General features: G+C 37.2%; 1 protein-coding gene and 2 pseudogenes across 51 annotated transcripts in view; 2 read left to right on the top strand and 1 right to left on the bottom strand.

Annotated features, from left to right (window-relative positions):
• ATXN2 (ataxin 2) overlaps positions 1-26962 on the bottom strand; it is a 100300-nt gene that overhangs the window by 62511 nt on the left and 10827 nt on the right. For 43 of the 50 annotated variants that reach the window (XM_081539864.1, XM_081539871.1, XM_081539883.1 and 40 more), the window contains exons 2-5: positions 10035-10071; positions 8895-8954; positions 8363-8434; positions 7642-7792 (exon numbers count right to left, since the gene is read on the bottom strand). In XM_081539864.1, coding sequence (XP_081395990.1) covers positions 7642-7792; positions 8363-8434; positions 8895-8954; positions 10035-10071 — 320 coding nt within the window. The remainder of the gene's footprint in view (positions 1-7641; positions 7793-8362; positions 8435-8894; positions 8955-10034; positions 10072-26962) is intronic. The other 7 variants (XM_081539869.1, XM_081539875.1, XM_081539905.1 and 4 more) reach the window with 1 other exon arrangement.
• On the top strand, positions 966-6223 carry LOC145526348 (E3 SUMO-protein ligase NSE2 pseudogene; annotated as a pseudogene). Its single transcript, XR_014068862.1, has 2 exons — positions 966-1008; positions 2154-6223. The product of XR_014068862.1 is annotated as an E3 SUMO-protein ligase NSE2 pseudogene (transcript).
• Positions 10445-11212, top strand: LOC145525898 (large ribosomal subunit protein eL6 pseudogene; annotated as a pseudogene).

The raw sequence follows: 26962 nt of genomic DNA, 5'->3' as shown, positions 1-26962 counted from the left end.
CGAGGTCTGATTAGGTAAAAAAAGCAAACAATTTCTATTTAGAGTCAGATGGAACAAAATTAAAGGTGGAGACAATTCATCCACATTCTTTCGTTGCCTGGCTTTATTACTAGTTTTAATATATTTGCTATTCATAAGATTCCATTGAGACTATGCAGGCCAAGAGAAAAAACAAAACTAAAACCAGACAGTAACTGGGTATTCTAGCCTTAGACACAATACTATCAAGTAAATGGTCTTCCTGAAAATGTCCCAGACTTGTTTGAATTACCTACTAGGAGGTTGTTGGCACAAATAAGAGACATATAAATCCATGGAACAGGATAGAGAACCCAGAAATAAATCCACACATCTATAGTCAATTAATCTTCAACAAAGGAGACAAGACTATACAACAAAGAAAAGCTGGTCTCCTCAGCAAGTGGTATTGGGAAAGCTGGACAGCTGCATGTAAATCAATTAAGTTAGAACACTCTCTCATACCATACACAAAATTAAACTCAAAATGCCTCAAAAACTAAATGTAAGACATAACATCATAAAACTCCTAGAAGAGAACACAGGCAAAACATTCTAACATAAATTGTAACAATGTTTTTCTTAGGTCAGTCTCCCAAGGCAATATAAATAAAAGCAAAAATACACAAATGGAACCTTATCAAACCTTTAAGTTTTTGCACAGCAAAGGAAACTATAACCAAAACGAAAAGACAACTCACAGAAAGGGAGAAATTTGCAATGAGATTGACATGGGCTGCATTTTCAAAATACACAAGTAGCTCAACACAACTCAGTATCAAAAAAACAAATAACCAAACAAAAAATGGGCAGAAGACCTTAACAGGCATTTTCCCAAAGAAGACATACAGATGGTCAATAGGCACATGAAAAGATGCTGAACATCACTAATTACTGGAGAAATGCAAATCAAAACTATAATGAGCAATCACCTTACACTGGTCAGAATGGCCATCATCAAAAAGTCTACCAATAAAATCGCTGGAGAAGGTATGCAGAAAAGGGAGCCCTCCTACACAGTTGCTGGGAATGTAACTGGTACAGCCACTATAGAGAACAGTACGTAGGTTCCTTGAAAAACTAAATATAGAAGAGTTATAAACATGAAGAATACAGCAGATACTTTCTGTATGCTCCAAAAACATATAAAGAAATAATACGCAATACTTTCCTTTTATGTACCTCAAACTACTCTATTAAGTTTTCCATCACCTGTTCCACTATACCTGTTTATAATTTTTTTAATCTTAATCTATGTACCACCTCCATACTGGCCTCAGTAAATGCTGATTCATCTCCATTTACTACTTGGCCTCAGCATAGACATACATCCTTCTCTAACTAGCCTACAGCAAGGCTGAGGCAGTAAACCTTATAATGGTACAGTTTTAACAGAAGACTATTAGAACATGAACTGACTTAGAAAACCTACTTCCTTAAAAACAAAAAACAAACCTACTCCCAATGCCCACAGGGCCAAGACAATCAGCTTCCTAGACAGCCATAAAAACACTTCCCTCTCTATCACCCCACCTGCTTACCTACCACAGGGCCTATCCTCCCTCCTGCCAAAAAGGCAGGCTGTCAATCCCCATCACTTGCCCAGTGTTAGAGCTGCTTGCCTGCCTGTCCAATGTTAGCACTTGCTGCTCAGCTACAGAACCTCCTGCACTCTTTGCTCCAAGATGCCTACTCAGCTGCAAGGCTGTGGCCAGCCCACCACACTGGAGTGCCAGACATGAATGAATCTGAAACACATTTAGATTCCTCAAGAATCTAAGGCTTCGCGAGCCATATGCTGCTCTGGGACCTGCCTCTTCCTTAGACGACTGACGTGGCATTCCTAATGTCATGCACTTCAGAAAAGATTCCACTGTTATTCAGAGGACCTCACCCTATCAGACACATAGGATGATCACATGAAAACAGAACAGTGCAACACCAGAATAAAATAATCCAGACAATTTTATTTCTCACTGTTCTCTAATCACCCATTCACAACCCGAATTATACCAACTACTACAACAGACACAATTCTTTGTCTCTGAACTTTATTTGGGATTTAATGCCACCAATTTCTACTTTCTGACATGGGAAGGGAATTAAGGACGGAGTTGGGGTCTGGGTGTGGGAAGTCCGGGCACAGCCAGATGGAGCTACATTGGGCAGCCAGGTAATAATTTCAAGATGCAGGGGTAGTTCCACTTCAAGTTCAGGTTCAACTGGTTTTATATCCTTCAGTAGTGGAGTATCTGCACTCTCCTCCTTGAAAAATTTTCAATCCTGCATCAGCTTTAGAATGGATAGCTTCCAGTGTTGCATTGGATCTCATGGAAACTTATACTTAAGTGAGTAGTAAATACAGTATGGATAAAGCAATGTTTGAATTTGCAATGGGGGATCAGGAACTAAACCATTATTTAAAGGCTGTACAATCTACAATAAACCATGTAAAAGAAGGAATGTCCAGGAAAATATCCAATCTAAAATTATTAGTGAAGTTGTTTTTGGCTTTACAGAATAAGAATTCTAATGTAGGCTTTCAAAATAATGAAAAATTTGTACAATTTAAACAACAGCTGAAAGAACTGAAAGAACTAAAGAAGCAATATGGTCTTCAAGCAGACAGGATAATGGCACAGAAGGAGCTAATGAAGATACGATTGTGACTCAAAGTCAGACCAACTTCATCTGCCCAATTTACACACCTGGAAATGAAGAAACCAGTGAAAAATAAAATGCATGGCCACACTTATGAAGAAGAAGCCATTGTTGGCATAATTGAGTCTAAGCACAAAAGGAAGAAAAAGGCCTGTTGCCTGAAAATTGGCTATAGCCACACAGATGTGAGAATGTCTGACCTCAGCCAGGATGAGGTGCTGAGAAGGGCAACTGAGAGCCACAACAAGAAAAACATCGCCAATCTGACTAGGAAACCCCTGCAGGCAACTCTGCAGCCTACCTCCCACCCAGTCATCTGTAGAGAGTGATGCTTATGCAAGTATTTCAACTGGCTGCGTAGCACACTTTAGGGTAAAATAGAAGGTTTTAGTGTATTTGAAAGCATTTTTCTATGTTCCAATACACATTCAAACCTATTATATTGCTTATTTTAAGTGTTCTGTAATTTTAAATAAAACTTTGATTATCAACTTTCCATTTTTCCTTAATTCTTTCACATGCTTTGGTATCTCCAACTCTAAAAATGCCTAGAGCAGAGCTTCTTAACATGGAGTACATGAGTTTCCTAGGAAATATCATGGAATTAAATGTAAAAGTCTCTGTGTAAAGGTATACAGCATCCCTAAGTTCTCAAAAGGGACCAAGAATATGAATTTCTTTGTACTGTCTATAACAATTAGCACAGCAATGACTACATTCCAGAGCACAAAAAGTATTTGTTGCCTGGCTGTAGACATTAAGACTACTTACACGTTTCCTGTTCTTTGCATGAAACAGTGCTTCTTTAAAAGTATCTGAAGGATCTAATTTCATTCATTCAAAAGACATTTATATTGAGACCGTACTATGTGACAGAACACTATACTAGACGTCAAGGATGAAAAACATACAGGACACAAGGAACTCAAAAGCATAATGGAGGAGACAGAAACATCTAATTATAATACAACACAGTATAAAGGAAATGATGTAGAGATACTCGACAGGAGACTTGTATGTGGTTGGTAGCTGATACTATGAGAATATATAAGTGACTACATGTGGTAAGAGCAGTGAGCAAAGAACACAGGAATTCCCTGGTGGTCTAGTGGTCAGGATTTGGCATTTTCACTGCCACGGTCCAGGTTTAATGCCCGGTCAGGGAACGGAGATTTCACATGCTTCAGGCAACTAAGCCCAAAACACTCCAACTACTGAGCCCAGATGCCCCAACTAGAGAGAAGCCCGTGCACCACAACAAAAGATCCCATGTGCTGCAAATAAAATCTGACACAACCAAATAAATGAATACTTAATAATAAAAAAAAAAGACAACAATGGGATGCGGAGTCAGCAGAAAATGAGAGTTAAGAAGTTTGGGTAAGAAAGGAATACAGAATAGTAATTAGAAGAATTCAAGATAACCAACTGGGACTTTTCAAGATACTGTACAATTCTGAGACACTGTGAGGTAAGGAAAGAGTACAAATCCTCAAGATCTCTAGAACATAGCCATTCCTAGGATCTTACCACATGAAATTCATGGCTCACATGCCTGACTACACCTCAGAATCAAACATTCAGAGCCTCACCCAGGCTAAATATCATGAAATCAGAATCTCCTAGGTGTTTTTTTAAACTCATGGGTGATTAGAATGTGAAACCAGCACTAAGAATCACTGGTTACATCCTACCTCCCTTTACTCGAGGAGATTAGAAATCTGAGTATGTGTTTAACACAAATAATGTTAATCTAAAAGCAGTACTAAATGACCTAATTTTCATAATTAATAAATCATCATTTAACTTATATGCAGAGTATCTCATGTGAAATGCCAGGCTGGATGAATCACAAGCTGGAAAAAGATTGCCAGGAGAAATATCAACAACCTCAGATGCACAGATGATACCACTTTAATGGCAGAAAAGTGAAGAGGAACTGAAGAACCTCTTGATGAAAGTGAAAAAGGAGAGAGAAAAAGCTGGCCTAAAACTCAACATTCAAAAAACTAAGATCATGCATCCAGTCCTATCACTTCGTGGCAAATAGATGGGGAAAATGTGGCAAAAATGTCAGATTTCATTTTCTTGGGCTCCAAGGTCAATGTGGATGGTGACTGCAGCCACAAAATTAAAAAACGCTTGCTCCTTGGAAGAATAGCTATGACAAAACTAGACAGTGTATTAAAAAGCAGAGACATTGCTTTGCCAACAAAGGTCTATATAGTGAACGCTACGGTTTTTCAAGTGGTCATGTATGGATGTGAGAGTTGGACAATGAAGAAAGCTGAGTGCCGAAGAATTGATGTTTTTGAACTGTGGTGTTGGAGAAGACTCTTGAGAGTCCCTTGGACTGCAAGGAGATCAAACCAGTCAATCCTAAAGGAAATAAACCTGAATATTCATTGGAAGGACTGATGCTGAAACTGAAGCTCCAGTACTCTGGCCACCTGATCAAAGAGCTGACTCACTGGAAAAGACCCTGATATTGGCAAAGATTGAGGGCAAGAGAAGGGGGCGACAGAGGATGACATGGTTGGATGGCATCAATGACTCAATGGACATGAGTTTGAGTGAACTCAGGGAGATAGTGAAAGACAGGGAAACCTGACGTGCTGTAGTCCATGGGGTCACAAAGAATTGGACACGACTTAGCATCTGAATAACAACAATAAATCATGCCAATTAATTATTCTTAGAAAGTTTTCTCTATAGTAACAGAATCTCCAAAATAATACTTTTATAGCTTCAACTTCTGCCAGGATAGTGTTAAGAATCAGGACTAAGAGAACTGAAATCCTAAACACATGACTTGATACTATTTTCAGAACACTATACACTGGACACGATTGTATAATTCACTAAACTCCTACAGTCCTTAAATAAAATACCTGAAATTACTCCACTACTCAATGTTCTCATCGAGTAAACTATTGTGTATATAGTAAAATACATGCATCCCCTACTGAATGTACTGAACACTGTCAAAGCTATTGCTCTGATTTGGATTTTCTTGGCTTTCTTCTATGAACACAATTTATCTGAGAAATAAAGGCATAATAAAATAATAAAATAGTAAAAATTTAAAGACTAACTTTTACAAGGATCAATGAATGGGATGGATATCATAAATGTCTTCAAGTAGTATTTATCCTTTAAAACTCAGGAAATGTCAATTCTCTTTAAGAATAATAACAAAGCATGTTATGAATGGCTTCTAGCTAAATGGCCTGGTACCCAACAGATCAGGGAACATCTGTTGCTGTTGTGGCCAATACTTTTTTCTCAGAGTGCTAAGTGCTGAACTCAACTAAAATTTTATTTTTCCTTTTGATTTATGATCCAAGTCAATTTTTAAATTTAAAACAGTGAAGTATTTCAATAGTTTAAGTATAAATAATTTTGTGCTACTAGGCATAAGCAAGATGAACTCCAAAGGCAATCACTAAAAAAGACTTGTTGGTACTTTCCTGGTGGTCCAACGGTTAGGACTCTGCACTTCCAGTGCAGGAAGTGCAAATTCTACTCCTGATCGGGCAACTAAGATCCCACGTGGCGTTAGCAGCCAAAAAACCCAAAAAGACTGTTTGCTTGTATGGGCCACTGAAGGACTCTTAGACAAAGAGTTGTCAATCAAAGACACATACATATAAGAAGATGCAAGATCAGAGCACAGCGCTTTCATCAACAATGCAAAAGCAGTTTCATAGTACCTAGAGCAGCTGGTTTCTGAAAAAGCAATCTATAAATAACTAAAGCTGAGAACCTTATTAAGAGGTCCAAGAGAAAGGCTTTACCTTTCTGGTGGCTTGTAATTTCCAAATAACAGTGTAGAAGTATCAGTGCAACAATGAAAACAGTTAGTATAGACTGAATGATGAAAATAAAAAATTGTTATAATCTGCAACAGAAATGACTACAAAATTTGAATGCCACCGCGCGCCCCCCACCCCCCACAAAAAATCATTTAAGAATTTTAGAACCAGTCTCAAAATCGCCCAGGAGAGCCTTTCAATGTGTTATTGAACACTCAGCACTGCACAGTATGTTCTCCAAATGAGTGATAGCAATTTCCACATTTTCTTCCTCAACAGACACCTGAAATAGACTAAATTTTAACATAACTACATCACCACTTTTATATTCTTAAAATAGTCCCATACTCTGAATATTTCTTCCAATAAACATGTTCTACTTCACATTTTTCAACTTCATTTAGACAATCATTTTCCATCCATAGCTCTCTGCCTTTCTCCCTTTGACTTCTTTACAGATTAAAAAACTAAAGTATTTATAGAACAAGCATAGTAAAACTATGTAAGTATTATTTATAAACATTATAAAACTAAAAATATGTAAGCTAAAACATTTAAGTCAAACAGGACAAGAAATTTTTAGTTGAGTACTATTAGTAGCATTAGAGAAGGCAATGGCAACCCACTCCAGTACTCTTGCCTGGAAAATCCCATGGATGAAGGAGACTGGTGGGCTGCAGCCCATGGGGTCGTTAGGAGTCGGATATGACTGAGCGACTTGACTTTCACTTTTCCCTTTCATGCACTGGGGAAGGAAATGGCAACCCACTCCAGTATTCTTGCCTGGAGAATCCCAGGGACGGCGGGGCCTGGTGGGCTGCCGTCTGTGGGGTCACACAGAGTCGGACACGACTGAAGCGACTTAGCAGCAGCAGCAGCAGCATTATTGACAGTAAAACTTCAGAAAATTCTTCACAAACGTATTTTTAATAAAATACACGTCTTCATTATTTATCCTACCCAAAGTACCAAGGGATATTCCTCTGAAGTTGTAAATATTTTCCAGGAAAAGTGCATTTAAATTCCAATTTGCCTTATTTCTTTTTAAAAATAAAAAGAGAAAAAGGAAAATTCTGCAATCAGTGTAGAATCTTTTCTTGAATAAACCTAGTAAATCATGAAGCATATTTAGGAAATCAAAACTCACCTCTTCTTGCATAACTGGAGTCCATATCTTTAAACTGCACCACAACAAAGTCTGAACACTTGAACAAAATACTCTCCATTATTTCTTCACGTTTTGGCCCCGAACTGGATTCTGTACTTTTCTCATGTGCAGCATCAAGTACCAGATCACACTAAGAAGAAAATAAATAAATAAATAAAACATTTATAAAATAAAATCCAACAGGAATTCCTTTGCACATCAAGGTACTATTTCTTACATGCCTTTGGTAAAAAATTATCTCAAGAGATCCTTATAATCATACCATTTTCTCAGTAATATGATCTATTATCCATTCCAATATTCTAAAATCCTCTCATCTGAAAGTTGGTCTTTGCTCCCATGGTTTGCCTTAAGTATAACAGTGGTAAAGAGGAAAACAATAAACCACTAGGATCCCTCTTCTAGTCCATAATGCTTGCAAAGGCCAAAATATTTTAATAAGCACAAAGAGAAAGAAGTTGTTCTGATTATACAAGTCTGTCTATAAAGTAATCAGTACTTGAAACCAAAGAGTAAAGTCATTCAAAGTGGTTTTAAGAAGTGCATTAAAGGTAATGTACTAAGCATGAAAATGTGACAAACACACTGTCTCATAACTATAAATTGCTAAATCAGAAACTAATGGACACATCCAAACATACACAGTAGTTGCTGATTTTCAGGGTTTTACATTATTAAAAAAAAAAAAAGTAAAAATTACCTTAGGACTGTATGTTTTAAAAACTCCTTCATATATACCTCCGTTTTTCACTTGTACTTCACATTTGGATCCCTAAAAACACATAATTAATCAAGAAACAGTGTGCTATGCAGTCATGGGAATAACTCCTTTCATTTTACTTTTTATAGCTTCATTCAATGTATTAGGTAATCACTGACAGAATAAAAAATTTTAAAACATTAACAATACACTTAATTCTCAAAATTCTTCAGGAGGTCCTGCTCAGTCTGTAGTATAAGTTTAAACTGGGAAACTTAGTATTTTTGACTCTAGCTTATTAAATAACAAAATAATGCACTAAGTAATAGTATTTTGTACACAGCAGAGTTAACAAGATTGCTTTTACAGTGAGTTACAATGACTTGAATAGAGTTCTACTTTGTTTTCTACATCATCCTGATTAAACATGATCTAAGAAATGTTACTTTTATCATTCATTCACATTATAACTTCAAGAAATTATTTTATTCCATTCACAAAGCAGTTTCTCCCCAATACTCTGAAAACTTACAACAACTGATGTAAGAATATGAACCATCCTCATATTTGCATAGATTCCATCAAAAGAAATCTGTAATATTAAGAAAAAACGTTACTGGCATTATTTATCTCTGTATATATATCACAGTTAATACTTCTTCTGTTACAAAATGTTTAGTTAGGTTTATACCTCATACTTAATAAAGGAAGATTTGGTTTACTACAATCTTTTCTTCCTTACAATGTATAAGGTTTCAAAGGTGAAATCAATCATACCAATTAACAGTGTTCTAACTATCTATGATATTAAAAAAAAAAAGCAAAACTGAACTTCCATATATGAGGAAAGACAAAGCCACAAAACAGAAGACAGATCAATGACTAAAGAGTAGAGATCACTACAAAGTGGCATGAGGGATTTCTGGAAGTAACAGAACTGTTCTATTATCTTGATCATGGTGGTGGTTACACAATGTATACATCAAAATTCAAAGAACTGTACACTAAATAGGGTTAAATATACCTTATTAAATAAATAGGGGTGGAGGGGGAACCTCGACCCTTGACTATCTTTTTCTCTTAGTACATCTCAATCAATGATATTGCTCTAAGGTCTAATAAACCACATCACTTATTACACACTACATAAACATGGGTCCTGATTCTCAAGAAAATCTATGTACAAAAAAGCCAAAGTCTCAAAAATTAGTGACAGCTTTGCATTTATTTCTTGCATTTTGTGGAACCTACATCTGGCCTTTGTGCCTAGTTTAATTTCACTGATCAAGTTTCGACATTTAAAACCATTTTCCAAAGGAGAAAAATGAAAGAAATAAAAGACAGCACATTATTTCAAAATCAAAACCCCAAAGTTTTACAAACTCTGGTCTTAGTGTTCCATTCATCTCATCAATCATTTATATTTGCCTTTAGTCATTTGTAAAACAAATGAGTTATGATTAAGCATGAAAAATCAAAACACTATTTACAACAGTTCTTTTACACATCATAAAAGTTATAGGAAATAATCTTACGCCAAACAGTACTAATCTATAAAGGTTATCTGAGATATAAGGCAATTTTGGAGGGGCCTTGGCTTTTGGTCTGTGGGATTTAGAAATCACATTTCCGTTACCAATTTTTCCAAACAAGTAACACTGAAGTTACTCACCGTGGATTGAGGCAGTCCTTTGCTACTGTTTCGGCCTCTGAAAAGATTAAATATTTATGAAATTCAACAAGCTAAGCAAGCTAAAATATTTTTTCAAATTTAAAATACCTTATAATCCCATCCAAAAAAACATACATTATCTGTGGGGAGGGATCATCTAATGTGAAGTATAATGGCTACCTAAGTATGACGCTCGCTGCGCTTTCCAGGCTCAGAGGCCTGCAACAGGTATGGGTCAGAGGAGGGAGGAAGGAGGAAAGAATGTGACTATAATCGAAATCAAGTAAATAAAGTAAAAATTAAAACAACCTACTTACAGAAATAACCAATACCAAAAACAATAATCCCCTCTCCAAAAGTTAACCAATCACTCTGTCATAAAAAACTACTCAGGAGCCTCTTTCCCATCTTGCAAGATGGTGGGTGAAAAGGCTGAGAAGCCAGATACTAAGGAGAAAAAACCTGAAGCCAAGAAATCTGATGCTGGCAACAAGGCTAAAAAGGTGACGAAAGTTAAGAAGGGGAAGCCCCACTGCAGCCGAAACCCTGTCCTGGTCAGAGGAATTGGCAGATATTCCTGATCAGCCATATACTCCAGAAAGGCCCTGTACAACAGAAAAGTATTTGGCAGCTAAATCCAAGGTCGAAAAGAAAAAGAAGGTTCGGGTTCTTGCTAGTGTCACAAAACCAGCTGGTGGTGACAAGCACTGTGATACCCGAGTAGTCAAACTTCGCAAAATGCCTAGGTATTACCCTACTGAAGATGTGCCTCGGAAACTGCTGAGTCACGGCAAAAAAACCTTCAGTAAGCATGTGAGGAAGCTGCGTGCCAGCATCACTCCTGGGACCATTCAGATCATCCTCACTGGGCGCCACAGAGACAAGAGGGTCGTTTTCCTGAAGCAGCTGGGCAGTGGCTTGCTACTTGTGACTGGGCCTCTATCCCTCAATCAAGTTCCTCTGTGTAGAACACACCAGAAATTTGTCATTGCCACCTCCACCAAAATTGATACCAGTGGTTTGAAAATCCCAGAACATCTCACTAACGCTTACTTCAAGAAGAAGCTACGTAAGTCCAGACACCAGGAGGGTGAGATCTTTGACACACAGAGAGAAATACGAGATCACAGAGCAGCATAAGGTTGATCAGAAAGCTGTGGACTCACAAATTCTGCGAAGAATCAAAGCTGTCCCTCAGCTCCAGGGCTACCTCCGCTCTGTGTTTGCTCTCACAAATGGAATATATCCTCACAAAGTAGTATTCTGAACTTCTTGCAGAGAACCTAATTAAATAACTTGTCCATTAAAAAAAAAAAAAAAACTACTTAGGAGCAAAATACAGATTATATTCCTAATTTAACTGACATACTTGACTAATACCATCAAGAAAGGTCCATTTTCCCCTCACCTCTAAAAATAAGTACTGTGTTTACAAACTGCAGAAAAACATTCGAAAATAAGTTAAATAATTCAAAGCATTTTCATTTTAAATACTAAGTGCTCCTGTTAGGATCTATATAGCAAACCAAACCACTCTCCCTGCCAAACCACCCCCTCTGAAACAATGCAGTACACCTATGTCAGTTGTCAAGTAATTTCCAGTAACATGGAGTCTATTATCAAGTAAATTTACAGAACAAAATATACCATAAGGCTTGCTCCAATGGAAAAAATCAGCCCCTCTATGAAATGACTAAAAATAAAAAAACAATAAAGTAAAATGTTATAAGCTCATAAATATTATTCTTGAGGAACAGCATTGGAATCTCATTATAATAAAATAATCACAACACTCAAAAACACAAACTTAAACAGAAGCACAATTCAGGTGAAAAAGCCTAGCAGTATGAATGGTGCCAATTCCCAGAAGAGCAGGACTGATACTAGTACTCTGAGGTAGGCGGGTTTTGTTTCTAACTCTCATCTACCTTTTCTCATCTAGAAAACAATGTCTTTGACCAAATCACCCGAGATTACTTCCATTTTTATCATTTCTGCCTCTCACACAACACAGATAAAGTCCTAAAGTCTAAGGAATATGACCAATAATTCATCATTTATAAAACTTACTACAAACCAGAAAGTATATAGTAAGCACCACGTCAAATCTCTCACCCCTACTTTACAGGTGAGGAAATGGAAACAGTAGCTAAATGTCTTGACCAAAGTCATCTAGTTCATGAGCAATAGAGCAGATATTTAAACCAGGTGATCCAAAGTATAGACTTTGCATTTCTAGGTTATGCTCCTTCTCTGAAATTGTATCACAAAAAATTAACTTGACAATAAAGCCTAGTCCAATCTCTGCATTTTTCAAAAGCCATCTAAATGTATCATGTTTTTCTGTTTATTTGTAGTCTGTAGCCAAAGGCTATAAAATGTCTTAAGTATTATCATTTTATCTTATCCTAGTGGTTGCTGAGATGCTACAGTTAAAAGATTTAAACAAATGACACTAATTAAGTGCCCTTAAATTTATGCAGTGTACCCACAAGGCTACTTGAAATAGTTTAAAACATAAAATTCTGTGATAGAAATCACATTTTTTTTAATTGAGTACACACAGTTATATTTTTGACTAATAAAGAGCAACTGTTTTAACAATCTAGTTTACTCAGTAGAACAAACTGGTCAATAGGAAAATAATGAAAGACTCACAGTGGTATGGAGAAGGCAATGGCAACCCACTCCAGTACTCTCGCCTGGAAAATCCCACAGTGGTATAAAGTGGTATAAAAGTATAGAAACTACTGATTTCCACTGCTCTACCAGGTGGCTGGACACCCAAAGGGGGTGTTAGCATACAACAGTAGCATTCTCTGAAACCGATAAAAAGCCCACATTCATTCTTGTTTTTTCCTTTATGAATCCACTCAGATTATGGCTGGCTTTTAGGTTTTTTTCCCTTTGGTATTTCAGGACAAGCATTCTAATATTTGATATAGTAAAAAAAAAAAAAATTGAGTCTCAAAAAAAAAAACCCAAGATCATATTTTAGTTCTAAATCTAACTATAATGCAACAGATCAGATTTAGCAAATCAATAATATCCAGGATTTTAAATTTTCAACAGTCACTGAACATGAGGTTAAAATGCGATTCAAAATACCAGAAAAATATAAACAAATATACAAAATAATAATAAAGAGCTTATATTGCTTCAAAATAATATAGTAGGGAAGAAACAGGGTTATAAATGAAACAAGACTGGCATGAGTTGATAACTGCTGAAGCCAGATGCAGTGGTATGCAGGGTTTCATTATATTATTCTTTTTACTTTTCAAAATTTCTTTAAGTTAAAAAAGTCTTCTGACATGACACAAAGGGAGTCTGGATTCAATCAAGTGTATAGATCTTCTAATTTACAGAGACCACTGGGTAGTAGAGTAAATTAACTTATACCATGAGGTTACCAGTTAGTTAAATCCAGAATGTGGTACATTTGACTCAACAGATGACATTTTGGCATGTCAAGAAAAAACAATATAGAGGAAAAATTATTACACATTTAAAGATACACAAAATGAAAAGCAAAATGTGTCTTCCCAATTTCAAAACTTATCACAGAGATTTTCCTGGTGGTCCAGTGATTAAGAATTGACCTGCATGTAAAATAGATAGCTAGTGGGAAGCTGCTCTACAACACAGGGCGCTCAGCTCAGTGCTCTGGGACAACCTAGAGGGGTAGGATGAGGGGTGTGGAGGGAGGTTCAAGAGGGAGGGGATATGTGTATACTTATAGTTGATTCACAATGTTGTACAGCAGAAACTAACATAATGTTGTAAAGCAATTATTTTTAAAAACAAATAAATATAAGCTTAAAAAAAGAGAGACTCTGCCTTGCAACACAGGGGATTGCAGGTTTGCTCCCTCGTCAGGAAACTGCATGTTGAGGGGACAAAGCTAGCCTGCACACCGAAACTAGAGAGTCTGTGCGGCACAAAGGAAGATCCTACATGACACAACAAAGATCCTGCGTGCCCCAACCTAGCCCCAACCTAGCCATATACACAGCATTCAAAGCTTATCCCATAACTACAGAAATCAAAATAGTATGGTACTGGCATTAAGGAAAGCCATAAAAATCAATGGCATAGAATAGAGAGCTGAGAAATAAACCCTCATGTTTATGGGCAACTGATCTTTAACAAGTGATTCTGGAAAAACTAGATATTCACATGCAAAAAAAAATGAACCTTTACCTTACACCGTATATAAAAATGAACTAAAAAATGGGCCAAAGACCTAAATTTAAAAGCTAAAACTATGAAACTCTCAGAAAAAAATAAAGGGAAAATCTTCATGGCCTCGAATTTGGCAATAATTTATTAACCGCGACACCAAAGGCATACAACATAAAAATATATATGTAAGTGTGTGTGTGTGTGTGTGTGTGTGTGTATAGGATTTCATCAAAATTAAAACCTTTTGGGCAAAAAACAGTATCAGTGTAAAAAGACAATCCACAAAATAGTAGAAAATACTTGCATATATCTCATAAGGGGTTAATATCTAAACTACATAGAGAACTCCTATAATTCAACATCAAAAAACAACTCTCCAAAGAAATTTATACTTTGGCCAATAAGCATGTGAAAAGATGCTAAACCTCACCATTAATTAGGAAAATTCAAATCAAAACCACGAGCTACCTCTTCACTCCCGCTACAATGACTATTATAAATAACCAACAACAACAACAAAAAAAGCCAAGAAAATAACAAGTGTTGACAAAAATGAGGAGAAATCGAAACCCTTGTATACTGCTCATGGGAATGCAAAATTGTGCAGCTACTGTGGAAAATAGTATGGCGGTTCAAGGTGGGAAAAAAATCAAATGTCCACTGATGAATGGATAAACACAGTATGGTATCATACAATGGAATATTATTTAAATGAAGTTCTGATACATTCTATAACATGAATGAATCTTGAAGACATGAAAAATAAGACATACACAAAATGACAACTATTCCATGCTCTACTTATGTGAGGTACACAGAATACTCAAATTCACAGACACAGAAGGGGCTGTGGGAAAGTTGGAATTGGAAGCAAATGCTTAATATGCATAGGTATAAATACACTGAAAAGAAAAAGAAAAGACATAGCATGCAAACAAGAAAGCAATTGTGGCTATACTAATATTAGACAACACAGACGTTAAAATAAACAAAAAAAAGTTACTAAAAAGGGACATTTTATAATCATAAAAAGGTCAATCCAACAGGAAGAAGAAAGAATCATTTCTCCAGGACTCTGTGTACCCTTTTCACATGAAGTCCTAGGCCACTGGAGATGAACTCTTCACAGAAATTATCTGTACAAACCTGATCCAGAGCCTTGCTCCTTTCACCTGGAGAGTGTGTCTCACGCTCCGTTCTCCTTGTCATACGCTCCGTTCAGTTGTCATACCTGACAACTGAATTCCAACTAATAAATGTGGAAGGAAGGATGGAATTAGAGGAATACTATTTAGTAACCACCATAGTAGTAACTGTTTCAGGCTGAAATCACCAATGGATGCTAGTTTAATAAAGTATCAATAGAAACAGGATATTTACATAGTCACAAAGTAACTCATCACAAGATACTGATTAATGATAAAGTGAAAAATAACTTCATAAAAAAGGAACCCAGCATCATCAAGTGATTAAAGTTAACAGCATGAGCTGCTGCTGCTAAGTCGCTTCAGTCGTATCCGACTCTGTGCGACCCCACAGACGGCAGCTCACCAGGCTCCCCGGTCTCTGGGATTCTCCAGGCAAGAATACGGGAGTGGGTTGCCATTTCCTTCTCCAATGCATGAAAGGGAAAAGTGAAAGTGAAGTCGCTCAGTCGAGTCCGACTCTTAGTGACCCCATGGACTGCAGCCTACCAGGCTCCTCCGTCCATGGGCTTTTCCAGGCAAGAGTACTAGAGTGGGGTGCCATTGCCTTCTCCAAACAGCATGAGCAATGAGACATATATCATGCACCTCCTCTCAGGCAATGAAAATACATCTATCACTTCTGCAATACCCTTGCCAAAAATGTATATAATATCAATCTAATCATGAGGAAACCTAAGACAAACCCTAATGGAGGGACATTCCACAAAATAACCTGTAATACTCAAGTTGTCAAATCATGAAAGACTAAGGAACTATACCAGATTAAAGGAGACCAACAAGGCATGACAACTGAATGTAACATATAACCCTGGATTGGTTCTTAGATCAGCTTTCTTTTGGAGTGCAGGAGGTGGGGGGAGCTGTAAAGAATACTACAAAACCAACTAGTAAAATCTAAATAAGGTCAATAGATAATAATTTGGCATAATATTAATTTCCTTATTTTGATTACTGTAGTTTTGTAAGAATATTCTTGTTATTAGGATATACACTCAAGTATTCAGAACTAAGGGGCACCATGTCTCTCATGTTTAATAAAATTATTTAAATTTTACATTAATTATATATTTATACATTAATTTTAATAGAAAATGAAAAAGTGGAGATGCTACTTGAAGAATATAGATGAAGGATATAGAAGAATTCTTTGTACAACTGTAACTTTATTTATAAACAAAATTTTTAAAAATATTATTAACTATGAGCTATTTATTAACTTCTAGTGTCCAAAGTGTCTATACATTTCTGTAATTAAAACAACTTGCCCGGCCTTAAATGTCACCTTTTCAAGAAATCTTTCTTAGATTTATGTCATCCCAATCAAACAAACAGTGCTCTCTTCGCTAGGCTGAAATTTATCATAATCTGCCCTGTAGTTAACAGGGAACCTATCATATGCCCACTAACTCAGGGCCATCACCTGACAATATGGCAGTGGTGGTTGTTTAGTCACTAAGTCGTTTCTGACCCTTTGTGATCCCATGGGTGCAGCACTCCAGGCTTCCCTGTCCTTCACTGTCTCCCAAAGTTTGCTCAAACTCATGTCCACTGAATTGGTGATGCTATTCAACAATCTCGTTCTGTCACCCCCTTCTCCTCCTGCCCTCAACCTTTCCCAGGATCACCGTCTTTTCCAATGAGTCAGCTGTTTGTATCAGGTGGCCAAAGTGTTGGAGCTTCAGTATTCAGTCCTTTCATTGAATATTCAGGGTTGATTTTCTTAAGGACTGACTGGTTTGATCTCCCTGCTGTCCAAGGGACTCTCAAGAATCTTCTGCACCACACTTAGAAAGTGTCAATTCTTCAGCGCGCAGCCTTCTTTACGGTCCAACTCTCACATTCGCATATTCGGAAAAACTATAGCTCTGACTATAAGGACCTTTGCTAGCAAAGTGATGTCGCTGCTTTTATGCTATCTAGGTTTGTCATAACTTTTCTTCCAAGGAGCAAGCATCTGTTAATTTCATGGCTGCAGTCACTGTCCGCAGCGATTTTGAAGCCAAGAAAATAAAATCAGTCACCATTTCTACTTTTTCCCCATCTAATTGCCATTTATTTGACAACACTGTTTTTGTGCAGACCAGAAAATGATGCCTCCTCCAGGAAGTCACAGTCCCACACTAGAAAAAACGGTGCAGTCAGTAGTCAATGCCTTTGTAAAAATTAAGAGGTATCAGAAACAGATGTAGTTCCAGAAGGCATATCATACAGCCAAAGAAACTCCTAGATTTCAACACCCGCTTGTGCCCTTGGCCAAGAGCTCTTGGATGAAATGAAACTGGAATAACCAATACTGGCAGACAGGATCTTGTCCATCCTTGTATCATCTACCAAAATCAGCACAGAGGAACTGCGCCTCGTATATGATATATACTATAAATATTTTATGAATTAACTAAGCCCAGTCGAAAAAGAAAGAAAAAAAATGAACATGAAAGCTTTCAAAGTAAAGATCTTCCCCCAATTTATGATGAGATTATGTCCTGATAAACCCACTGTGTAAGGTGAAAGTCAAAAATACATGTATATACCTAGCCTACCTTAAAAGTACTCAGAGCATTTACATTAGTCTACAGTGGGACTCAATCATCTAACACAAACTCTATTTTATAATAAAGTGTTGAACATCTCACGTAACTTACTGAACACTGCCCTGAAAGTGAAAACCCGAGTGATTCTATGGGTACAGAATGACTGTAAGTTCTTACCACTTGTAATCATGTGGCTGACTAGGAGCTCAGCTTGTTGCCACCGACCAACACCATGAGAGAGTATTTTACCATATAAAGCTAACCTGGGGAAAGATCAAAATTCAAAGTAGGGTTCCTACTGAATGGTTACTGCTTTCACACCATCCTCAGTCAGGGACCATCTGTAATGATTCTTTAAATCAAATATCAGCAAACTACAGCCCACAACTTGTTCTTGTCTGGGCTTTTTGAACAAACATGGTTTTAAGTTTTTAAAGGGCTTAAGGGGGAAAAAAAAAAGCCAAGAACAATATGCAATAGAGAAGTTATATGCCTCATAAAAGCCCAAAAGGTCTGGGTCATTACAAGCAAAATCTGCTGACCTCTGAACTGAAAAATATGGTTGCTATGTCAATAATTGCAATTTAAAAATAAAGTCTTCTGTTGTTTCACACAAATTAGTTCTACAAGAAACTTCTTAATAGCACTACTTTTCACAAAAGTTTAATGTACACAATTGAGAAATGTCATGAAAGTATTCTTGCTCTCATTTAATTATTTTTAGGCTTTACAATGTAATTCAATTGAGGGTGATATATCTATTAAAAAAAATCAAGGTATTTTACTAATGTACATTTGACAATACTGTGAGCAAGTTTCAGAAAGATAAGGACTTTGTAGATTAAAGGACTCTGTAGATTAAAACAGACTTGAGTCATAGTAAACAACTTGTGAACCCTCATTTGAACAAACTGTAAAAGAAAAATAAGGTGATGAGACACTCGAATTGGAACTTCTAGCTTATGCAATAAAGCAAGAAAAAGAAATACAAGGCACAGTGTTAAAAAAAAAAAAAGGTACAATGTTTGGACAGAAAGAAGAAAAACTGTCTTTAATAAATGACAACATGGCTATTTATGCAGAGAATCTACCCAAAAACACCCTCCTAGAAGTGAGAGAGCAAAAACACCCTCCTAGAAGTGAGAGAGCTTGGCAAGGCTAACTCAAAATGGATTAATGACCTAATCACAAAAGGTTTAAATCAAATTTTAAAAACATATATATTTCTCCCATCTTTTGCCTATGACTATCATCAATCTGCTCTCTCTATCTATGAGACTTTTTTCTTTTTTTTTTTTTTAAGCAAACTGAGGAGGCTGGCAACTCTTAAATTCACACAGAACTGCCAGATTAACTCAGCCATGTGAGCATCTAGAATCAATGCTTTAAGAACTATCCCCATTAAGAACTTATTTCAGTTTGCTGCAAACTGCTTGGGTTCAAATTCTGGCCCTATCACTTTCCAGCTCTGTGACCTTAACCTTATGACTTTAGCTCTTTGTATCTTAACTTCAGAATCTACAAAATGGTGCTAAAAATAGTATGGTCTTAAAAAATAAAACAGTGTCTTCTCACAAGGTTGTGAAAATAATATTCCATATAAACAATTTGGCTTAAGAACAATGCCTGGCACATTACTAACTGTTTAATAATTATTACCTAATACAATTATCTCCCTTATATTAGTTTTACTCAGAGGAAGGCTTGGCCACAAAGCCATGCACAATTAGATATGACCTAGATACACCAAAAGTTACACATATCTTGGATAAAATGGCATCCTGGGGGTTCAAGTTCAGTGCTGTCCAACAGAACTTTCTATAATGAATTTTAAAAAAACTTCTGTATCTATGCTCCCCAATACAGTAGCTACTAGGCACATGTGGCTGCTGAGCACTTGAAATACAGCTAATGTGACTGAGAAGCTGATTTTTCTTACATTTTAATTAACTTAATTCTAAATATAAATAGCAGGACATAACACTGGCAGTCCAGTGGTTAAGACTCTGCACAGCACTTCCACTGCAAGGAGCATGAGTTTGATCCCTGGTTGGGGAACTAAGATCCTGCACGCTGTCTGGTATGGCCAAAAATTAATAAATGCAGGCCACACTAAAAAACTTTAATGTTAACAGCCATATGTAAATAGTGGCTGTCATACTGGACAGTGCCGTCCTTTCTTTGAGCTTCTCCAGGAGTAGGTGTTATCTACTTTCAATCCATCCCCTCTGATGTATACCATGAGTGCTTCCTTATACTGAACTCAAGTCTCTCCCCCAATGGTTTTACCCACTGGTCATTTATCTTTCCTGGGGCCTCAGAACAAGTTTAATCCCCTTCAAAAGACAAGTGATAATGGGGAGGGGAGCAATGGGGAACAAGATGAGCCATTCACTGATAACTGTAGGGTCTTAAATTGTTCCTTTTATATATGTTGAAATTTTAAGAAATCCTCATTAAAAAAATTCTAATTAGCACTTATTTCAAGCTCACTTCATTTCTTCTCTAACTACAAAGACTTTCAAATCTGCCTCTGTGCTTTCAATACTTAATCTCCTCCAATTCTTCCACACTGTGAACCAAATTTTTCAGCCAACAACCACGTTTATAAGTATCTCTGTACTTTGGCATAAATTTTCCCTGCCTAGAACTTCCTCTTCTCTTCCACGGCCTCATTGGAAACTGCTCATCATTCCTCAGGATTCATCTCAACCCTCACTGCTTTTTAAAGTTTTTTTCTTCACTACTCACCCAGTAGTCATGTATGGATGTGAGAGTTGGACTATAAAGAAAGCTGAGTGTCGAAAAAATGATGCTTTTGAACTGTGGTGTTGGAGAAGACTCTTGAGAGTCCCTTGGACTGCAAGGAGATCCAACCAGTCAATCCTAAAGGAGATCAGTCCTGGGTGTTCATTGGAAGGACTGATGCTGAAACTGAAACTCCAATACTTTGGCCATCTGATGCGGAGAACTGACTCATTTGAAAAGACTCTGATGCTGGGAAAGATTGAAGGCAGGAGGAGAAGGGGACAACAGAGGATGAGATGGTTGGATGGCATCACTGACTTGATGGACAGGAGTTTGAGTAAGCTCTAGGAGTTGGTGATGGACAGGGAAGCCTGGCGTGCTGCAGTCCATGGAGTCACAGAGTCGGACACAACTGAGAGACTGAACTGAACTGAACTGAACTCCCAAAGCAGTCATTTACTCACTTCTCAGTGCTAGCAGTTTACGCTCCCTACATGCCTGCCATTCCCAACTACACTCACTGGGTAACCTGGAAGCAGAGCTGCTCATTCATCGTTTAACTATCCCAGTCTGATAGCTTCAAACTTTTAGTGAATTAATCAACAGTATGCATACAAGCTCAATGAAATGCTCAACTATGTCTACTATTATATTAATAGTATTACCCTAAACTCATCAACAAGTCGTTTTTACTGATTTCCAAACACACAAACAGTAACAGCTGAAAGTTACTAAGTACTTAACCACATGCCAGGCATTGACTTAAGTATTTTTCACATGTAATTCATTTAATCCTCATCACTCCCATTTCACAGAGGAAGAAACTCAAGCACAAGTGAAATAACCTGCTGTAAGTCACTAAGGAAGAAAAGACTTAGGGTGCTAAATAAATAGTGTGCAATTGCAACTCCAGACAAGCCATTTAAAGTTCCTGCTCCTGTGTAAAATAAAGAGGATGAGTCATGATGATCTCAAATGCAAGCTTCCAATTCTAAAATTCAGATTTGGAGGAGTAGGAACACTGACTTGTGAAAAGAAACAGTGTTACTTTAGGCATTTACCAGAAAACAGTCTGAGGGGAAATGTGAATCTTTTCATTCTTATAGTTTATAGCAAGCTACTATGGTAAAACATGGAACATGTTTTTAAATAAGAAAGCTAATATATATAGGACAAGCTAAGTTCTGCAGGAGTTGATAAAATAAATGAGAATTAGTTTCAGGGAACATGTGAGCCAGATCTTAGAGGCTAAGTATGAGGATGTGGAATAAGAGAATAGCAATAGAAGAGCAGGCAGGGAGTAGAGGCTGAGCTTGATACCTGCAGAGGCAATGAGAAAAGGAGACCATGTTGATTTAAATGGAGGTCATGTTCTGAAGAGTTAATGGAAAACATGACAGAAAGATAAAATGGGACTGGCAAATGTCCATGGTTCTTCTGTGGCCTGTTTTTACATGGCCCAGAGCTAAGAATACTTTTTACATTTAAAAAGGTTAAAAAAAAAAAAGAATATGCAAAAAAGATGGTATGAGGCCTGCAGGCCCAAAATATTTATTATTTGCCTTTTTATAGAAGACGTCTGCCAACCCCTGGGTTAGATTATGGCAAGTCTTGAGAGTGAAGAGGACCTCAGGCTTGGGAATAGGATGATTTTTGAACAGATGGTTGGCCCAAGAAAAATAAGAGTTTAAATCTAACAGCAAAAGGAAGGCTAGGTTAAACAGGTGTGAAAAATTAATGTGCTACAATAAGAATAAAATGTATGATTGCTAAGATGATTATTTGGCCCACAGGAATAACTGCACCATAGCCAGAAACTTCTCTAAAGCCACAGAACAGAGGAATTATTTCTTCAACTATTCAATCCCTTCTTTTTGAAGGACTAATATGTGCTGCTGAAGTCTTCCTCAGTGTGTCCTTCTAGCCCCAGGGCTATGCAGTCTCCAGTTTGACTAAGACAGAGTGGAGAAGTTGGTTCTAGCACTCTAATTCTCCTACAGAGACATAAGTGGTGTTGGAATTCTTAGATCAAGTCAAAAATGCCTTCTTAACCCACAACATACTGAGTTCAAATTAAATATGGGTCACAACTATCAATTACAAAATAGGCAGATGCAGAAAACACCACCATTTATAACACTGCTTCCAAATTTTAAAATAAAAATCTTGAGCTTATCAGATTCATTTATAAAGAGAACTGCCAGGACTAAGGCATGGTTAATTGAAGCCATTTTACGGCTAACAATAATGACTAAATTGCTTTTTTCATTGATTTTTATCTGCTTTGTTTTGTCATAGAGCTGAACTAGAAGCAGTGGGGCACAGTTATTAAAAGCAAAAGCTCTGAAGTCTTATGGGGTTAGAATCTCAGCTTTATCACTTCCTAGCCCTTGACCCTGGACAAGTTCCTTAATTTGTCTGAACCACCATTTCCTCATCTGTAAAATGGATATGGCACTACCAACATGACAGGCTGGGCTGTTCTAAGGATTAAAGGATCTATAAGTAATACACTTGGCACAGTTCCTGAACCCTAATAGGCACAAAATAAATGGTAACTATCATTATATAAATAGAAAGCTCTCCACAAAGCGTTTTCACATCATATATACATATCTATAGACTTTTTCCTTCAGCAAAATGGCTTCCATTTGGCTCACAAATGCTAGTTTTTTGTAACATGTTTTACAGAGGGAAAAAAGTGTTATAATAAATAGGAATTCTCATTTATTCTCTAACCTTTTAGATTGAGTTAAAAATATATAGACTTCCTATGTAACATTTACCGATTATGAATACTAAATTCCTTATCTGTCACAAATGCAAATTCGTCATTTTCTTTTCCACTTATCATCCCAACGAGGTTGTTTACGTACATTCCTTCACTCAGTGAAGCTAGTGACTCAATTCCTGGTCAGTTAAAATAAGAAATGAATTGTAACATTCCTTAAATCCATCACCAGTTTTCTCCTATTCTCACTTGCATATACTTTTTCAAAGATCCTAAAAACAACGATAGAAATCATCCCATCTCTGCCACTTTCTAGCTAAGTTATAACAGGTCACTTAGCTTCTCTGGGCCTTAGCTTCCTCACAGGTAAAATGGGAAGGCCCAACAGATTATCTAATAGGATTGTGTGATAATCAAATGAGAAAAAAAAGGTGCATATATTATATATATATATATGTAAAAGATATGTATATGCCCCAGCAAAACAGGAAGCTCATTTTCCTCTCCCTTTCAATTATGACCCTAGTCAGCTTTCACAAGCTTAGACCAGGAGGCTTCTCAAACATAGTGATTTCTGTTACTCATCAGTGGCTATCCCAACAGCATTAAAAGGAATAAGACCCTTAGCAACATACCAGAATGCTAGTAAGAGGGCCAATCTTCTGAAAAAGCAATAAACCCCCTATCCCTTCACTGAAAAGACTTCCTTCAATATTTTATAAGATAGAAGCATATTAAGTAGTAAGCATTAGCAACTCGAACATATTGCGGGGAAGCAAAGGTTTGAACTTTCTGCCCTGTTTCCCCTAACAATAATATATAAGCTCCAGGAAGGGACAGACCGCATCTGGCTTATTCCCCACTGTATTACCCAGAACCTAGCAAACAGGAGGTACTCAAAAAGTTCAACTATGGTTTGCCTATAAAATAAATGAAATGTTTCATTTGAGATGACAACTTTTCCTTGGTAGGGTAAATTCATCTGCTTAATAATGAAACCAATGCTCATAGAATCCATAAATAATCTACCCCTTACTAAGTATACAAAGTAGTACAAAGCACTTGTCTCTGTCCTTAAGATGCTCTAAATTTACAAGGCAGACAACGCAAATACAGAAATTCCTTTACTTTCAAAGAAGTTAGATCCCAAATAGTTTCTTGTCACCAAAGATAATACACAAATGGCACATGAAAAGATGTTCAATATCATTAGGCATAAGGAAATGCAGTCAAACCACAATGAAATATCGCTACATAGCCACCAGAATAACTGAAATTACAAACTAGCATACCAAGTGTTGGGCTTCCCTGGTGACTTAGTGGTAAAGAATCCGCCTGCCAATGCAGGAGACTTGGGTTTGATCCCTTGACCGAGAAGATCCCCTGGAGAAGGAAATGGCAACCTGCTTCAGTATTCTTGCCTGGGAAATTCCATGGACTCAGGAGCCTGGTGCGCTACAGTCCATGGAGTCACAGTCAGACACAACTTAGCAACTGAACAACAACAATACACAGTGTTGCCAAGAAATTAGAAATCAGTTACTGGGACTTTCCTGTTGGTCCAGTGGTTAAGAATTCACCTGTCAATGAAAGGGACACTGGTTCAATCCCTGGTCCAGAAAAATGCCACATGCCATGGGCAACTAACTAAGCCCGTGTGCCACAACTACTGAGCCCACACGCAACAAGAAGTCACTGCAATGAGAAGCCCGTGCACTGCAACTAGAGAGAAGCCCCACTTGCTGCAACTAAAGAAAACATGTGTGCAGCAATCAAGATCCAGCACAGCCAAAAATGAACTTTACTAATGAAAATCCTAAAAAAAAAAAAAAAAAGAAAATCCTAAAAAAAATCACTTACTTTAGCAGTTTTGCAATTACTTTTAAAATTAAATAAACATTTGCCATACAACTTACCAATTCCATTTCTATGTATTTAATCAAGAGAAATAAAATTGTTACGACCACACAAAACCTGTACATAAATATTCACAGCAGCTTTATTCATAATAGCCAAAAACTGCTAAGAATTTAAAAGTCTATCATCTGATAAACAACCGTTGTACTTGCACACAACAGAATACTATTCAACAAGAAAAAGGAAGAAACTGTTACATGCAGTAAGTAACATGAATCTCAAAGTATTTCATTACATGAGAGAAGGCATTCACAAAAGGCTGTGTAAAGACAAAACTTTGTGGCTCAGCTGGTAAAGAATCCGCCTGCAATGTGGGAGACCTGGGCTCGATCCCTGGGTTGGAAAGATCCCCTGGAGAAGGGAAAGGCACTCCAGTATTCTGGCCTGGAGAATTCCATGGACTGTACAGCCCATGGGGTCGCAGAGTTGGACAGGACTGAGTGACTTTCACTTTCAAAATGTTAGGAAATACATCAGCGATTGCCAGGTTTGGAGGGAGGGGACTGACTGAAAGAAGGAAAAATTTATAGGATGATACTATGATTGTGGTGGTAGTTTTATGACTATGTTTTTCAAAACTTAAGACCTGTACACTAAAAAGTGTTAAGTCAGTCAGTCATGTCTGACTCTTTGTGACCCCATGGACAGTAGCCCGCCAGGCTCCTCCATCCATGGAATTCTCCGGGCAAGAACACTGGAGTGGGTTGCCATTTTCCACTCCACACTAAAAAGGGTGAACTTTATTTTTTGTAAATTATATTTCAGTATGTCTAATTAAAATACAATTTACTACAATAACTGTCTAGCAATTTAAACTAAACCACAGCACACTGAGCAATGAAATTTTAAAAATTTCTTCTGTATATCCCTGTGATCCGAAGTCCAAAATGGACAGGAGAAAGTTAAAACGCTTACAGACCCAATATATGAACATTCTACTTGGCATCTTTTCCCAAAAGACGATCACTTAATAATCTTTTCTGTTATCACTGGAGATGCTTTAGACTCTTTATTCAATGAACTGTGAACCTGTAGCACTGTACAAACTGTAGCATCTGTACAAAAATTTCAGCAATAGCATTTTTACTACTTTAGCCTTCTCCCAAATTAACACTACTACCTGCAAACTTCCAAGTTTTCCATTTCATCCACTAATTCTCTTTAACTTTAGCTGATTATTACTGACTCAATAAGCATGGTACTTTCTGCTCTCTGTCCTCCAGAATAATCTGGCCCACCCCAAGTTATCATTTCCTACTACTTATTTTTTAAAATCTCTCATTTCTACCATAATTAAGTGCTTTTTTCCGACTAGAGCTATCAATCCTCACTGCTGCTGCACTCTTTGAAAATGACAACTTTAACAACAATAAACTAAGCTCAAACACAATAAACAAAGAGAATTTTAAAATGACATGGGTCACCAACTACAAAATGACCATAAACCCACTCCCCTCCCCAAAATGGAAAAAACAAAAAAGGCCCTCTATTGGTGGGATGAACCCACTTTTGTTCTGTGGTGTAGCTCTGCTTCTATTTCAGAGATCATCCTAAGGAGAAAGCCTGCCAAGTGGAAGAGCTGCTGCACTTAAATACAAGACACTGTAT

This window comes from Giraffa tippelskirchi, chromosome 11, assembly GCF_054371585.1.
Source record: "Giraffa tippelskirchi isolate mGirTip1 chromosome 11, T2T-mGirTip1v1.2.pri, whole genome shotgun sequence".
Taxonomy (NCBI): Eukaryota; Metazoa; Chordata; class Mammalia; order Artiodactyla; family Giraffidae; genus Giraffa; species Giraffa tippelskirchi.
The sequence above is the reverse complement of the archived record's forward strand: the minus strand, read 5'-3'. Positions and strand labels throughout refer to the sequence as shown.